Source organism: Alosa alosa, chromosome 13 (assembly GCF_017589495.1).
Source record: "Alosa alosa isolate M-15738 ecotype Scorff River chromosome 13, AALO_Geno_1.1, whole genome shotgun sequence".
NCBI classification, from domain to species: domain Eukaryota; kingdom Metazoa; phylum Chordata; class Actinopteri; order Clupeiformes; family Clupeidae; genus Alosa; species Alosa alosa.
The window spans coordinates 23075430-23090847 of record NC_063201.1 but is presented as its reverse complement, the minus strand read 5'-3'; the positions used below and the strand labels follow the sequence as shown (position 1 = coordinate 23090847).

The 15418-nt window shown below is 45.0% G+C and overlaps 1 protein-coding gene across 1 annotated transcript in view; it reads left to right on the top strand.

Moving 5' to 3' along the window:
- The window catches only part of cicb (capicua transcriptional repressor b), an 81411-nt gene extending 66889 nt beyond the window's left edge, over positions 1–14522 (top strand). The window contains exons 15-24 of the mRNA XM_048261922.1: positions 1314–1456; positions 2966–3127; positions 3417–3582; positions 4258–4737; positions 5064–5416; positions 5721–5851; positions 5965–6116; positions 9459–9593; positions 9919–10050; positions 12475–14522. Of these exons, the coding sequence (XP_048117879.1) occupies positions 1314–1456; positions 2966–3127; positions 3417–3582; positions 4258–4737; positions 5064–5416; positions 5721–5851; positions 5965–6116; positions 9459–9593; positions 9919–10050; positions 12475–12764 (2144 nt within the window). The 3' untranslated portion in view covers positions 12765–14522. The remainder of the gene's footprint in view (positions 1–1313; positions 1457–2965; positions 3128–3416; positions 3583–4257; positions 4738–5063; positions 5417–5720; positions 5852–5964; positions 6117–9458; positions 9594–9918; positions 10051–12474) is intronic.
- The last annotated feature ends 896 nt before the right edge of the window (positions 14523–15418 follow it).

Below are 15418 nucleotides of genomic sequence, written 5' to 3'. Positions count from 1 at the left end.
CCCCCTGGAGTGAAATCCATCATTAAGGAATGTAAGGAATAGGGATGTAACAATATGCTCAACTCACGATTTGATACGATTCAAGATTTTTACGTTTATGATGCGATTTTCTCACGTTTTGTTTCGTTGAGTAAGCTGCAGTCAGTGTTTCCAGCAGGAAATAATGTTAGTTAAGGTGTCTGACCGGGGGAGACGGGCATATTGGGCTATGTAGCCTTTAAAGGTGCTCTAAGCGATGCCACACATTTTTTTAGGTTTTAGGCTAAAACATTTTATGTCACTTACTGCAAACATCACCTAACCAACAGCTAGCTGTCTGTGTACTGAATACACTGTAAAAAACGCAATCTCTGTGGACAGCCCAGGCTCCAAAATCACAGACGAGATGCGCGTTTAGGAGAGTTTCAATTGCACGGGAGCAGCGCGGGAGGGAGGGGGAGGAAGTAGCGAGCTAGCTCTCTGTTTTGTTTGAAAGTCAACAGAAGTGACCTTACCCAGCATCACTTAGAGCACCTTTATTATTATTATTATTATTATTATTATTATTATGTAGCCTTTAATATTATTATAATATCTACATTATTATTATTATTATTATTATTATTATTATTATTATTATTGTTATGTAGCCTTTAATATTATTATGCTCTTTCTCCCTCTCTCTGCCTCTTGCTGCTTCAGCTGGAAATATTCCAGTTTCCCACGTGTGTTTGAAAGTTTCAAATTGATACTTTTTTTTTCGTGGGAGAGGCCCTTTTGAGTCTGGGAAAGGATTTTTCCATTTATATCGGGATTAAGACGATAAGAATTTAGCAGTCAACTCGAATGCAACAGTTTGTGTTGTGCCCAAGACCCCACTCCAGTAGAAATGTGTTGTGCCCAAGACCTCACTCCAGTAGAAGATGTGTTGCTGGACTTGAAAAAGGTTGTTCACACCCAATCCCTGTGTAACCTGACATAACTTTAGCAAAGAAAATGTGAGTAAATTTGTAATATCCAGATGTGCAAGCCTAACAGACTATTTTAATTAATTAATGTTACTTTGTAGAAATCGATTTTCACTTTGACATTAAATTGCTTTGATTCCATTTATAAAATCAATAAAAGGGGAAAAAATCCAAGGGAGTATATACAGTACTTAGTGTAGGCATTGCACATACGTACATTTACACATATAGACTCACACACACACACACACACACACACACAGACACATACCCATATAGGCACACATACTCATACAGACAGACATACGCATGTAGACGCACACACATTCAGACACATATTTTCTGAGCATTTCTATCTGTTCACAGTGCAAACGCAATCACAAGTCTTGCAGGGCAAGATGATTGTTCCCATGGCGACAGTGAGGACAGCACAGGCCTCTTCTCAACCCTCATTTCCTGTAGTGGCTCCTCCTCTTCCTGTCCAGAACGGAGGTCAAACAGGAAGTAAGGTAAGTAGGACATGCCCACAGGGCTTGACAGTGTGACAATTTTACTTGTATTTTGCAAGTCAAAATGTCTGTGGGAAACAAGTTGCACAGGTTTGACTAACTTTTAACAGCATATGAAATAATCTTCTGCATCGAACAGCACCGGTGCCTATACAGCCTAAGAAAGCTACACCTCCACTGGTGCCTGTACAACATAAGAAAGCTACACCTCCACTGGTGCCTGTACAAAATAAGAAAACAACACCTCCACTAATTCAGTGCTGAATGTTGAGTTAAATGCATGACGCGTGCAGGAAATGTTTAATTTTCCAAATTTTAAATTTTCCAATCTTTTCAAGGCAGTGGTACACTAACTGCTAAAATGAGTAAATGATGGATAGATTAAAATGAGCTGAAAGAAGAAGAGAACAGGTAGTGTGATGAGTAGCCTAAAGAAAACGCAGTTGAACCCTGCTGGCTGAGGGATACTGGGTGGAGATGAGATCTGAGAGCAAGAGGATGCTCCCCATATCAAGATTAGCAGGGATGCTCCCCATATCAAGATTAGCAGGGATGCTCCCCATGTCAAGATTAGCAGGGATGCCCCCCATGATTAGCAAGGATGCTCCCCATGTCAAGATTAGCAGGGATGCTCCCCATATCAAGATTAGCAGGGATGCCCCCCATGATTAGCAGGGATGTTCCCCATGTCAAGATTAGCAGGGATGCTCCCCATGTCAAGATTAGCAGGGATGCCCCCCATGTCATGATTAGCAGGGATGCTGCCCATTATTAGCAGGGACGCCCCCCATGTCATGATTAGCAGGGATGCCCCCCATGTCATGATTAGCAGGGATGCTGCCCATTATTAGCAGGGATGCTGCCCATGACTAGCAGGGATGCCCCCCATGTCATGATTAGCAGGGATGCCCCCCATGTCATGATTAGCAGGGATGCTGCCCATTATTAGCAGGGATGCCCCCCATGTCATGATTAGCAGGGATGCTGCCCACTTCCTTCCTACTTCCTTCAGGGACCGTGTACAAAATGTTAGTCACATAGTGGGAAAAGACTCTGCACCAGATTTAGCTACAAGCTAATTTCCAGCTGCCATTTCAATCCAACATTTTTTTTTGTTTCTCGGTAACAATACATTATGGCAGAACGACATGTCTCTGAATGTTAATGTTTGTGTCCTCAAAGGGGAAAATCATGCTAGTTAGTTAGTTTTTCAATGTAGTTGCTACTTGCTGTAAGTGCTACTTGACAGAAAAGTAAGCATCGAGCCCCACTAGGAGATGAGTCAAGAGGGGTGCGTGTGTGTGTGTGTGTGTGTGTGTGTGTGTGTGTGTGTGTGTGTGTGTGTGTGAGTGAGTGAGTGAGTGTGAGAGAGAGAGTATGTGTGCGTGGGTAGAGCTCTCAGAACTACAGGTATGAGTTTTTATGTGTAGATGGAGTTCTCGGTGCAAAGCTTTCGGTTTGTGTGTGTGTCTGTCTGAAGTTGGCTTAGGTGCTCTGCTCTGTTTTTAGATCATCCAGATCGCTCCCATGCCTGTCGTCCAATCGCAGCTTTCCACTGGAGGAGCAATGCATTCTGGGAGCCCGTTCCCCATTTCCATGGCAACTGCCGCAGTGGTCACCCCAGGGTCCACCCCCTCTCAGGCAGTGCTACTGCCGCCCCCTCCAACAAGGTAACAAACACGCACGCACACACACACACACACACACACAGAGGTGTGTGTATGAACCATAGTGTATGTGTGTGTTTACTCAGGACTTACAGTCTATTGATTCCAGTGCCTCGTATACACCCCCCTTTCCTCTCTCTCTCTCTCTCTCTCTCTCTCTCTCTCTCTCTCTCTCTCTCTCTCTCTCTCTCTCTCCCCCCTCTTCTCTCCCTTTCCTCTCCCTCTCTCTTTTTCCCCCTCTTGCTTTCTCCCTTTTGCTCTCTCCCCCCTCTCTTTCTCTTCTTTTTCTGGATTTTCCTTATGTTCAGTCCACACCAGGCATCCCGTCTCCTTTGCCTCTGGTATCCACGACAACGGGCTCCACCCAGTCAACCCCACCCCCTTCTGGATCTGCATATGTGACATCGCCCCTGGCAACGCTGGGCTTCACTGCTATCGGCCCACCTGGTCAAACACCAGGTCTGTCACACACACACACCAGAAACCAATCACACACACCAGACACCAGTCATTTGTCCCAGGTCTGTCCCACATGCGCACACACACCAGACAACAATCTCTGGTCACACACGTACGCATTGGGGAGACCATCATTTGTAGTTTTCTGTAGACTGCGGTATTCATTGATTTAGTCCCTATTTGCTGCTGTTGCAGACCTAGCCTGTGTAGCCTCTGTAATCTTGTATGGCCTAGCCTGTGTAGCCTCTGTAATCTCATATGGCACCTCTAATGTAGGGCTGCAGCTATCAATTCTTTTTGGTGAGTTGCACAGTTTTGAAAACAAACGTTAAGGGTTGTTTTAAGGACATGTTTATGCATGCCCATAGCCAGCCACTCTGAAACAGTCAAAGGCGATTCAAAATGAGTCAGAAAGTTGAGACAGGACCCATCGTCAAAATTTCGGTGTCCACCGCTCTAGTTCATCCAAAACAAACCAGAAAAGGGACTCAAAGTGCTAAATACCGGAATTATCCTTTATTGTTTAAAGCTGTTCAGTTGTGTGTAATCTGTGGAGGTAATTCATAGGCTCTAACAGCATACCTGTGCTCCCCCTCTCCACCCCCTCTCTATCTCTATCCCTTCTTCCCTCTAACCCTCTCTCTCTTCTATCCTTCCCTCCATCCCTCTCTCCAGGTCAGCCTTCTTTGCTGGCTCCTGCCCCGTCCTCCAATTGCCCCTCTGTTCATGGCCCTCCCTCGGGAGCTGGGGGGCAGATTGTCACCGCCATCTACCCTCCCACCAGCGTCACCCTAGCAACGGGGGTGGTTTCCGTGGCCACGGTGGCCCCCCCTAGCGTGGTGTACACAGTGTCCGGTCCCTCCAGCATGTCCCCCCACATCCTGCCCAAACACACACCACCCCCCTCCCTCACACACACTCACACACACACACATACGCTGCCACAGACTGAGCGACACGCACAGCTCAGCCTGGACAGAGCGTCAGAGTCCCACCCCCAGCAGGCCGACAGGCAGGCCGACTCCTGCCCCCCCAAGGCCGACAGGTCCTCCCTCCCCCAGCCCTTGGCCTCCAGTAAGGCTCCAGCCAGCTCGCAGGCGCCCCACTCTGTAGCGCCACAGCGGCCCCCCAGTCCCCCAGCACCCCCACACACAGGTGAGAGGAGCGCTGAGGTGTGCGTATGTGTGCGTGTGTGCGTGCGTGTGTGCGTGTGTGTGTGTGAGAGAGAGTGTGTGGGTAGCACCACATTGGAGTGTGATTGACTGACACTAGATTGACTGACAGCCTGTGTGTGTGAGAGAGAGTGGGTGTGTTTATGTAGGTGTTCTCTGTGTGTGAGAGAGAGTGTGGGTAGCACCACTTGGGAGTGTGTGTGTGAGTGAGTGAGGAAGTGTGTTTGTATGACTATTTCCTGTTTCCTGTGTGTGACTGTGTGAGTGAGGGAATGTGTGTGTGATCATTGTGCTGTTTGTTTCTCTCAGGCAGTGCATCGGGCACCCCGAAGCTGGTGTCTCACCCTGTGAGGACCCCTCAGAAGGTGAAGGCCACAGTGGCGTCCATCCCGGTGGGAAGTTATGAGGCTGGCAGCCGGGGGAAGGAGAGAGAGAAGGAGAGGGAGAAGGAGAGAGAGAGGGAGAAGGAAAAGGAGAGGGAGAGAGAGAAGGAGAGAGAGGAGAGGGAGCGAGAGAGCGCGTCCCGGTTCTCATTCGAGATGGACCACCCTGCTGAGTTGGGCAGCTCTCCGACCAGACCAGTGGAGGAGGGGTCCTCACAGGCACACAGCGCAGGCGACGCCCCGGACACCTCAGGCCGCAAAGAGGCCTCCACCAAAGAGGTAAGGATACTGAGAGAGTATGTGTCTGTCTGTGTGTGTTTGTGTGTGTCTGGCTGTGTGTGTGTGTGTGTGTAGGGCGGTGGTAGTGTAGTGGTTAAGCAGCTGGGCTAGCATGTAGCAGCCAGAAAAAAGTAGTATTGTAGTGTGTGTGTGTGTGTGTGTGGCCCTTGTAATGTGTTTGACAAATGGAAGTTTGCTAAATGAATAAATGTACAATGTCTGGATTTGAGTAGAATTAGAGCTATTACAGACATTCACACACACTGACTTACACACTCTCTTTATGCGTGTGTGTGTCCTGCAGGCTGAGTGGAAAGACTCACACCCCTTGTCTCCTTTGCCACCCCCCGCTCAGGGGGAGAAAGATGCCCTCCCAGCCAAGAAGGTCAAAGCACGACCCCCACCCCTCAAGCGCACCTTTGACTCTGTCGACAAGTGAGGCTCACATAGATACACACACACGTTATGCAGAGGCGCACAAACAGGTGCTCAGACACAGAGATTGTGGAATTGTTTGTTAGTTGCTGAGCTGTGATTGGTCACTGCAGGGTTCTGTCGGAGGTGTACTTTGAGGAGCGATTTGCTGAGCTGCCGGAGTTCCGTCCAGACGAGGTTCTACCTTCGCCGACTCTGCAGAGCCTGGCCACCTCCCCCCGTGCCATCCTGGGCAGCTACCGCCGCAAGCGCAAGAACTCCACCGGTGAGGGGCCAGTGACGTCATACCCTGACCTATGATGGCCAATAAGAAATCAGTAATGAAAATGACTGTAAATAATAACAACTAGTCACAATGTAATCTAATCAGTAATGATAATTACCATATCAATAATATAACAACTAGTCACAATGTAATCTAATCAGTAATGATAATTACCATATCAATAATATAACAACTAGTCACAATGTATTCTAATCAGTAATGATAATTACCATATCAATAATAACAACTAGTTATAACATGACTTGTGATGGGCATCAATAATGAATCAGTAATGATAAGTAAGGGATTAATGGTCTTCAAGGTTTCCTGATATACAGACTTAATGGATGAGTCAGGGCTCATAATCCATAATAGTGCTGTCAATCTTCTTCCATAACCCAATTCCAATTTCATTCATTATTATATTTAATAATCAAATTATATTTGAAGATTTAATGCTCAAATTTTGCCTATTATTAATATTTACGACAGTGAAATTCAACCGGGGGTCCGCGGAGGTACTGCAGGGGGTCCGCCAAATTATTTCATCTGAAGCATTTTTGTTCCTCCAGAAGAATTAAAAACATCCTATAGGCTACATAAACATAAACAGAATGTAGAAAAGATTATTTGTATTCGTTTATAAAATATCATACAGGCTACATATGAGTCTATATGCAATCATGTGGGAACATGCACCATTTAGTTAGCATCAAAACCAAAAGAAGTGACGTCCATCTGCCCCCAGAATCTGTGCCACTCTCCAGTGTCAGACGACCTCTCACTAGGTCTATGTGATATTACCAGAGACTTTCTAATGAGGAGACACAGCACTCAACAAATCCTCCATAGAAATGCATGGGGTTAGTTTGTAACGCCAATATGGTCGTTGTCTACACATATCCCACCCCTTCCTCTGCAAAACGTCGACATGTGAATACATTGAGCCAATCATGTGGTATGATGTGAATACATTGAGCCAATTATGGTGTGTTGTGAAGACATCGTGCCAATCATGTGTTGTGAACTCGCCGCTGGAGCAAGGTGGTGTCGTGAAGCCTTGCGCATGCGCATTTCTGCCGAATTGGGTGCCCGATGAGTGCCCAAAAAGTGTTGCAATATTGCCGCCAAGTGGAGGGACTTGCCTAAAAGGACTTTGATATTACATCCATGCTCAAGCTGTGATTGTTATAGCTGATAATACACCGGGCAACTTTTGACACAGTGCAACTAATGGCAGCAGACAACTAGAAACCACCGCTGTTTAGCTAAATCCCATTCAATCTCAATGGAGTAATGGCAGCTAACAGTTTACTAGAAAAAATGATGTCTTCTTAACAACTTTAGCAAGTAAAAATAGATATTAGTTGGTGTTTTAAGCATTTGATAAAGTAAAATATCCATTTTGGGTTTCAACATAAACACTTAGCAGAGTAAAAAGATATACGAAGCTTCTCTTTTCCCCTCGCTTTACTATCGTGACCCTGGTCTTTATTGAACATTTCAGAAGCTCACAGATGGTTGGTCATGTGATTCATTGCTAGCACTCTGATTGGATGGTCTCGTTGGCCATAAGTATCCAAATCATTCAGATAGAAATTATGTTGCCCAATCTCAATGGGAGTGTCGCTCAGCAACAGCCCATATTGTTGTCCCATGATTAATCACCTTAAGGTAGAAAAAATGTCAATAATAAACAGAATAAATTGAAACAAGTTCTATAAATTACCCATGTTACTGATAATGTACATGTTAACATGTGTAGAGGTGTGTGTGTGTGTGTCTGACACTTAGTTCCAAATATCAGGCCTAATGTTTTTTTTGGGGGGGGTGTCCATGCTCAGTGTCTCTCTCAGCCAAGGGATCCTTGGGCTGAAAAAGGTTGAAGATTTACGATGCATCTCTATACAAACGGGCTTATGCATTGCCAATGCCACTATAAACGCATGGTTGACTTGTTATATTAAACAAAAGCTCAGTCTACCAACGATATCTGTGCAACTTGAGTGGTTTCAATTTCTTTTTGGCAGGCGCGCACGCACACTGAATCAACGCCCATACCACTACCACTTTATTGAATGCCTTTATATTTGATGATAAAGGATTGGGGAAAAGTTTGCTTTCTTTTTTTCTATCAGCCCACGATTCCATGAACCATTATGCCTATCAGAGAAGTGACAAAACATACATAACCTGACAAAACCGGACATAGCCTAGAGGAGGGAGGCGAAAACCTAATTCTTGCCTGCTTTAGCTGCGCAGTTCCTCGTCCTCGGACTGTTTACCTACCTAGCTTGTCAGGGTGTAGCGTTATCAGATGTGCACTCAGGCTGCTCGCTGCTACATATTCAGCAGATTACGACATTGTTAGGCTAATTGTTATTTTTCCGTTTTCTGATGGAAATCCAAAAACGTTTGACACATCTCTGAAATGGTCAGGGGTGGTGATCTCCGTGGGTATAAAAGTATTTTGTTTTCACATATTCGCTAAAGTTAGCCAACACATAAAAAAACTCCCCAAAACACCACATTCGAGTATTGATTTTTTTAAATATTCGATTTATATTCGACTTTAGAAATTCATTCAACAGCCCTACTCCATAATATGCGTGGAGATTCCTCCGCCAAGTCGAAGGCCATTGTCCCACTTATCCCCCAGTTGCCACTATGTATAGGCAATAATCATGTTCAGTTTAAAAAGAAGCCAACTAGTTCAGTTTGTTGTACAACTTTCCTTGGTTCTGACAGACGGTGGGTGGGTAGCTTCTTTACCGTTGAGTTCATTGTTGCAAAGCCTGCTTTATAGTTCATATGTGTGTACTATGGTTGTTATAGTTACCATCAAAAGAGCATTGATTACATTACATTTGGCTGACGTATTTTTAACTAAAGCGACTAACAACCATTGATATGGAACGGTGATTAATTTTTTTTACCAGAATTATGTCATAGGTGTCCCGATGTACAGAATTAATAGCCACCCCACAAGTGTAGGAAAGTAGCGTGATGGGCTTTAGTACATTAATTATAATGAATGTAGTAAATAGGTAACCTGGTGGATATTAATAGATACATAATAATAGTAAGAAAGCAATCTGTGGACAAGGATGAGTTACCAATAGTATTGGTGACCTATGTTGGGCGTCAATGAGATGGATTTGCTATTGGACCTAGATGAACTAGACTGGCTGTGAACCTGGATTATGAGAGTGAACTGGATTGACTGTGAATTAAGACTGTGGAATGGTGTGAAAGTGTCCTGTGTGTATGGGGCGGATCTAGATTAATCTGACCTGGTTTCTCTTTGTATTTACGCCATTGTGTGTGTGTGTGTGCGTGTAGATCTGGATTCATCCACGGAGGATCCGGTTTCTCCAAAGCGGAAGAGTCGCCGGCGTTCCAGCTGCAGCTCTGAACCCAACACGCCTAAGAGCGCCGCCAAATGTGAAGGAGACATCTTCACCTTCGAGAGGCCAGGTAGGTGTGAGCGAGTCCTCTTCACCTTCCAGAGGCCAGGTAGGGCCAGGGAGGGCCAGGTAGGTGTTCCTGCCAACTTTTATTGGCATGCTGCAACAATATGAGATTTATTGGCATGGCCGTAAACATTACAGTATTGCTGCAACAATATGAGATTTATTGGCATGGCCGTAAACATTACAGTATTGCTGCAAGGAAATGAAAACTCTCCCCTTCTCTCTTCTCTTATCTTCTCCTCTCCTCTCTCCTTTCCTGTTGTCCTCTCCTCTCTTTCTCCTCTCCTTCTCTACCCCCTTCTGCTGTGTGTGTGTGTGTGTGTGTGTAGGTGCGGAAGGCGAAGACCTCCTGGCGGAGCTGGAGTTTGAGAAGGTGCCGTACTCCTCTCTGCGGCGGACGCTGGACCAGCGCCGGGCCCTGGTCATGCAGCTCTTTCAGGAGCATGGATTCTTCCCCTCCGGTAACCTCTCACCTTTAACCTACTGACCTCTCGCCTTTCACCTTTAACCTACTGACCTCTCACTTACGACTAATCTTTCGACAAATTTTTCGATTAGTCGCTAAATCTAAACGACTAATTAAAAAAAATAATCAAGTTATTTTGTTGTGTCCAAACACATTTAAAGGACAAGTTTGGTATTTTACACTTAAAGCCCTGTTTTCAGATAGTTTATGATTAAATAGAACGTTTAAGATTGAAATTTGGACACATGCTGCTGTCCTGAGAATTTTCGGTTTCTGTGGTAGTGCCCCCTCCTCCTCCATAACGCTGCATAGGTGCACTGGAACAATCCTTCCTAAAACGCATTAAACTTTCGTTTAGAAAGACGTGAAACTCACCGAGTGGTCAGGGGTGTTCGCTAATATGCTCACACAAAAATCGCTGCAAAAGATGCTTTCCAACAGGTGTTTTACCATGCGTTGTAAAACTGTGGAGCTATTTTTCCAAACGCCTCACACCCGTACATTCTTCTGTTGAGAGCTTGAATAATAGACACTCCAGACCAGTTGGTGGCGATAATGCACCATACACCGTCTTGCAAATTACAAGCAAACCACTGGCATTTCATTGAATACACAGAAGAAGCAGAAGATCGCTGTCTTGAAGTATTTTGCAACAGACAGCTAAAAATGAGGCGATTTTGTGCAGTTCCGAATTGCGGAAAATTCATAGCAAAAAAAGTTATCACAGACTTCCTTTCAACGATCCAGAAAGGCTAAAGTTGTGGCTGGAATTTCTGGGGTTGGATGTGAGCACACCTGTTGAGAATCTGCAGAAAACTGATCACTGTGTGTCTGCGGTCTGCATTTTACTGAACTTCGCTGGAGGTCGAAAGAAATCGCCCAAAAAGCTCTTTCGCCTGAGAAATACAGCGGTTCCCAAATTACCTCCTGGGACGACAGAGTTGGAAGAACTTGGGGTAAGGTTGACATTTTGTAACGTAACGTTTGTAACAGGCGGAAAATGAACTTATTTGTTATGTCCATAACCTGTCATGTTCACATCATAAGCCTAAACCTAGCCTACATGAATAATTTGGCTACATGATTTTGTACGTTTACTATTTGTTTGGCTGTGAAACTTTCATGATGAAAACGTAATGATTCATGTAGGCTATCATTCACTTCGTGCAAGTTCCAAGGCATTTTAGCATTAGCCATGGTTGGACGTGACAATCATTTGGATAGCGTAGTAGCCTACGATACCGCGACTGCATAAGACTACAGAAAGAATACAAACAACCCCATATCCGTTTCCGGCAGCGGAGTAATACCGTACCTCACAGCACATCCAATACAAGTCAATGGAGTTGGACAAAAACTACGATAAAACCTGTTGGAAAGAATCTTTTGCAGCAATTTTTGTGTGAGCATATCAGTGAACACCCCTGACCACTTGGTGAGTTTCACGTCTTTGTAAACGAAAGTTTAATGTGTTTTAGGAAGGATTGTTCCAGTGCACCTATGCAGCGTTGTGGAGGAGGGGGGGCGCTACCACAGAAACCGAAAATTCTCAGGACAGCAGCATGTGTCCAAATTTCAATCTTAAACGTTCTATTTAATCATAAACTATCTGAAAACAGGGCTTTAAGTGTAAAATACCGAACTTGTCCTTTAACATGTTTGTGTTAAAACATAAAATATCACCATGTGCCATAAACAAAATAAACAATTACAAATGTAAACAATATAAATAACTTAAAAGGGCTTTCACCTTAATCTTCACATCAATATCAGCCTACTTTTGCTAGAAGCTCATTAAGTAAACTGTTCAAAAACATTATGTATTAACAATCTAAGCATAAGTATCTGCATTTCCATTAGGCTATACAGTAGTATACCATATTAGTCAGAGTCTGGACTAGCCTACTATGCTTAGCTTAGCTCTGCCTAATAATGAATTGCGCTGAAAGCAGGCATGCACGCAGCTATGTTGCTTGCGTTTACACTTGCATGCATGGCGGGGTTTAAAACATTACTGCCAAAGTCTAAGTAGCCTGTTTAACATCTAAAGACAGTCATTGTACTTCTCAAGAGTTAATAAACAGTACAGACTAGCTGTGAATGCTCTGGAGGTGAATTACAGTGAGCCGTTTGAGATGGGAGACCAAAAATAAATAGGCGGTCAATAGTAAAACGACACGTTGACTAAAAAAATTGCCGTCGACTAATTTTCATGGTCGATTACGTCGACTAATCGCGGCAGCACTACCTTTAAACTACTGTCTTTTTACCTTTAACCTACTAACCTCTCACCTTTCACCTTTAATCTACTTTAATAAGACCTCTTGCCCTTTTGTCTATTACAGTGTGAAGTAATGCTCACTCTTTTTCTATTTCTGTGTGTGTGTGTGTGTGTGTGTGTGTGTGTGTGTACGTACAGCCCAGGCCACTGCGGCATTCCAGGGCCGCTACTCGGACATCTTCCCCACTAAGGTGTGTCTGCAGCTGAAGATACGGGAGGTGCGGCAGAAGATCATGCAGACCGCCACCCCCTCTGAGACGATTGGCCAGCTCTCCTCTGATCCCGCGTCCCAGCCCGGCCCCTCTGGCATGCAGGCCAATGAGGGCACAGCAGGGGGGGAGCTCCTGTCGGAGCAGGAACAGGAAGTGGAGCAGAACAGCTCGGAGGAGTCCAGGGCTGCGGCCGACGCGCAGGACGCTACCAGATGAGTTTGATGGACACACTGCTCATCCAGTCAGCAGCCTCTCTTTATTCAGTCTGTGAGAGGGGCGGGGCCGATGTGTCCAGGGCTCCTCGCTGGACCAACCGGAGTGTCCCACCTGTCACATGCACATGTATGACACACACACACACACACCCCTCCCTGTACACATACCTACACACACACACACAGTACAAATATATACACACACACACACCTCCTGTACACATACCTACACACACACAGTACACATTTATACACACACCTATACACATATATACACACACCTACATACATACACACACACCTACATACACACACACACACACACCAGTTGTCTATACCTGTGTATGGTTGGTGTAGGCAGTCTTAAATACTCACACTTGAATTGAACTAGTACACTGTTACTTTTACTTTACATGAAGCTTCCATAATTGCCAGTGGACGGCGGACAGTGGGACTGACCAGTAAGAATCTGCCATACGGACAGAGCCCTCCCCCTGTGGCCGCTAGGTCATCGTGGATTGGCTTCTGCATTTATTTAAGAAGCCAACCAATTCTGCTGCTTTAAACAATCAAAGACATTTTGTAATTGGTCCAATGTTGGCTGGGGAGGAGGAGCTTTGGCTAATGCTGGTGACGGGATTGGCTGATTGGCTCTGCCGGACCGTGAGGGGCTGGGCCCCCATTGGCTGAGCGTTTGGAAGGTTTACCTTGTTGTTCTTCTGTTTGTTGTTTTCTTCTCACTCTCTGTTGTCATGGAGACGAGATGTGTGCACTGAAGCGCTGGAGTGTTCTGCCTTCACCATGGCAACTCCAAATCAACATGTCCATTCCAGTGTTGTTGCCATGGAACCTACAGCCAGAGCGGTCCCCTTCCGTGATTGGCTGAAACTCCATCCATGAAGGAAGGGGGCGGAGAGAGGGCGGAGCAAGGCCACGCCTGTCTTCTGATTGGACAGATTTGTATGATTATGTTTTTATAAGCCGCCAGGCATCTGTACCTTTTTTTATTTGATTTTAAGCCGAAGAAGTCCGTCGTTGTGTTTTTAAAGCGGTTGATTTGAAACGCCGTTCTGTATGACCCTTGTGTCTGTAGGATAACTGCTCTCTCTGACTCCTCCCCATCTGTGCTGTCATGGTCCTGACCCCACCTACCTGCCTTCATTTTTTTTTCATCTATTTTTGTTTCTGTCCAATTTGAGGTCCATTCAACTCCCACCCCCCCCCTTCAAAGGACCAGAGAGTGACCGCAGCAAGATATAGCCCCTCTATGACTCCTCCCCCTCTCCTACCCCCTATATGACTCCTCCCCCTCACTCTCCTCTGTTCACCTCCACCTCCTCTCCTCCTTGCTTGCTCTTCTCCTCTCCTCTCCTCTCTCTCCTCCTCTCCATCCAGTGGTTCTCTATTCCCCTGGGCCGTAGTGTCCGGTCGTGTCGTCATGGGAGACATGGTGGTTCTGTTGTACATACTTACTGTAGAGCCCGGAGACTCTTGTGTTGAGGGGACAAACAAACGCTTTGTTGAATATTAAAGTGACCATTGGCGGCCGTGCAGCTGTAAACTGGAGGTTTAAGTAATAAATAAATATGAATATTCATAAATAAATATGAATATTAATAAATAAATATAAATGAATATTAACTCTTTGTGTTACTCCTTGTTTTACCAGTAAAGTATGCAAGACAGACATTTCTATCAGTAACTGCTACATTTGTATCTGTAACTTTCAGTATACAAATAAATTAGACGTTCCAGTCAATGACTTCAGTGGTCTGTTCCTTTCTCTACCTGACCTGCTAACCTTAGCCTCTGTGTCTGTATGTGTGTTTGTCTGTGGCTCAGTCTTTGTGTGTGTGGCTCTGTCTCTGTATGTGTGTGTGTGTGTCTGGCTGTCTCTATGTGTGTGTGTGTCTGTGGCTCTGTCTCTGTGGCTCTGTGTCTGTATGTATGTGTGTGAGTGTGTGTGGCTCTGTCTCTATGTGTGTCTGTGGCTGTCTCTACGTGTGTGTGTGGCTCTGTCTCTGCGTGTGTATTTGTGGGGCTTAAAGTATTCCGGCACCGTACCAGATCTCCAGTGTGTCGTGGCTGTGAGGAAAATTCCCTCGGAAGAAAAGTTCAGGATCATCATATAGACGAGGGTCATCATTTTCACCTACCAATGACAGCTCTCGCTTTCAAACTAACAAACGTGTTTAGCCAATCAAAAGCAGAGTAGGGTAGGATTGGCTGCATGTTTTATAGGCTATATTAGCATGTTGTTTCTTGCTAACATTCAAACAATGAGAAAAATGTGTGTAGGGCGAAATGTTTTCTTACTTGTCTACCAGTGCAGGGTGCTGCATCAAGAAAAGTTCTCAAAGTAATGGCTGAAAGCTGCTCGGGATTTTTTTCTTTTGCAAGCAATGTCTAGCCATACAGATTGTAGAGTATGCATTGGAATTACATTTGTAGTTACAATAAATTGTTTTATATTTGTGAACCAGTCATCAGATGATGTTTTCACTGGAAACATACTGTGGAAAGGGCTTCCATTGAAAGCACTGACTGCTTTATAATGGCATGTGCCCAATAGTGTAATATGTTTTCAACAATGTTAATATTGTCAACAGCTCTGGGCATATAGATTGCTGGTCTACATTTTCTATGGGTGTGAGT